Source organism: Plectropomus leopardus, unplaced genomic scaffold, assembly GCF_008729295.1.
Source record: "Plectropomus leopardus isolate mb unplaced genomic scaffold, YSFRI_Pleo_2.0 unplaced_scaffold62363, whole genome shotgun sequence".
Classification (NCBI taxonomy): Eukaryota; Metazoa; Chordata; class Actinopteri; order Perciformes; family Serranidae; genus Plectropomus; species Plectropomus leopardus.
The window spans coordinates 1-555 of NW_024668581.1; the positions used below are offsets into that span (position 1 = coordinate 1).

At 48.5% G+C, this 555-nt stretch overlaps 1 protein-coding gene across 1 annotated transcript; it reads right to left on the reverse strand.

Moving 5' to 3' along the window:
* Positions 1-145: 145 nt before the first annotated feature.
* On the reverse strand, positions 146-552 carry LOC121939828 (chymotrypsin-like elastase family member 2A; the record flags this gene model as incomplete). The annotated part of the gene is made up of 2 exons (XM_042482767.1): positions 146-302; positions 412-552. Coding segments are annotated over 2 exons (298 nt in total), but the record flags the coding sequence as incomplete, so codon positions are not given.
* Between the last annotated feature and the right edge of the window lie 3 nt (positions 553-555).

The following is a 555-nucleotide window of genomic DNA, read 5'->3' on the forward strand; positions in this document are numbered from 1 at the left end:
GCCCACGCTAGAGCCGAAGCTCACCAGACCATGAACGTATCATCATCATCATCATCATCCTCATCAGTATTATTATTGTTGTTGATGATGATTTTGTTGTTTTTATTGTTATTATTGTTATTGTTATAATCCAATGCTTTATCACTCACGTTGTTGATCCAGGGGATGTAGGCGCTGACTCTAGTGAAGACGGAGGGCTTCTTGGGGTAGTTGCAGCCCATGCTAGAGCCGAAGCTCACCACACCATGAACGTCCCAGGAGCCATCAGAGTTCTGACAGTTCAGGGGACCACCAGAGTCTCCCTGAAATGAACAGAGACAAAAGCGACATTTGGCAAATGATGATTTTAGAGAAATGAATGTAGAGATTATGCTTAGTTTTACAGGGACTGTTACTAAACATCAGACTCACGTTGCAGCTAGCCAGCTCTCCGTCTCCTCCAGCACAGACCATGTTGTTGGTCACCAGGCTGCCCCACCAGTCAGACCTGGTGCAGGTGGAGTGGCCGACCACAGGGAGGAGGGCCTGCTGCAGGATGTCGGCAATGGGACCTCC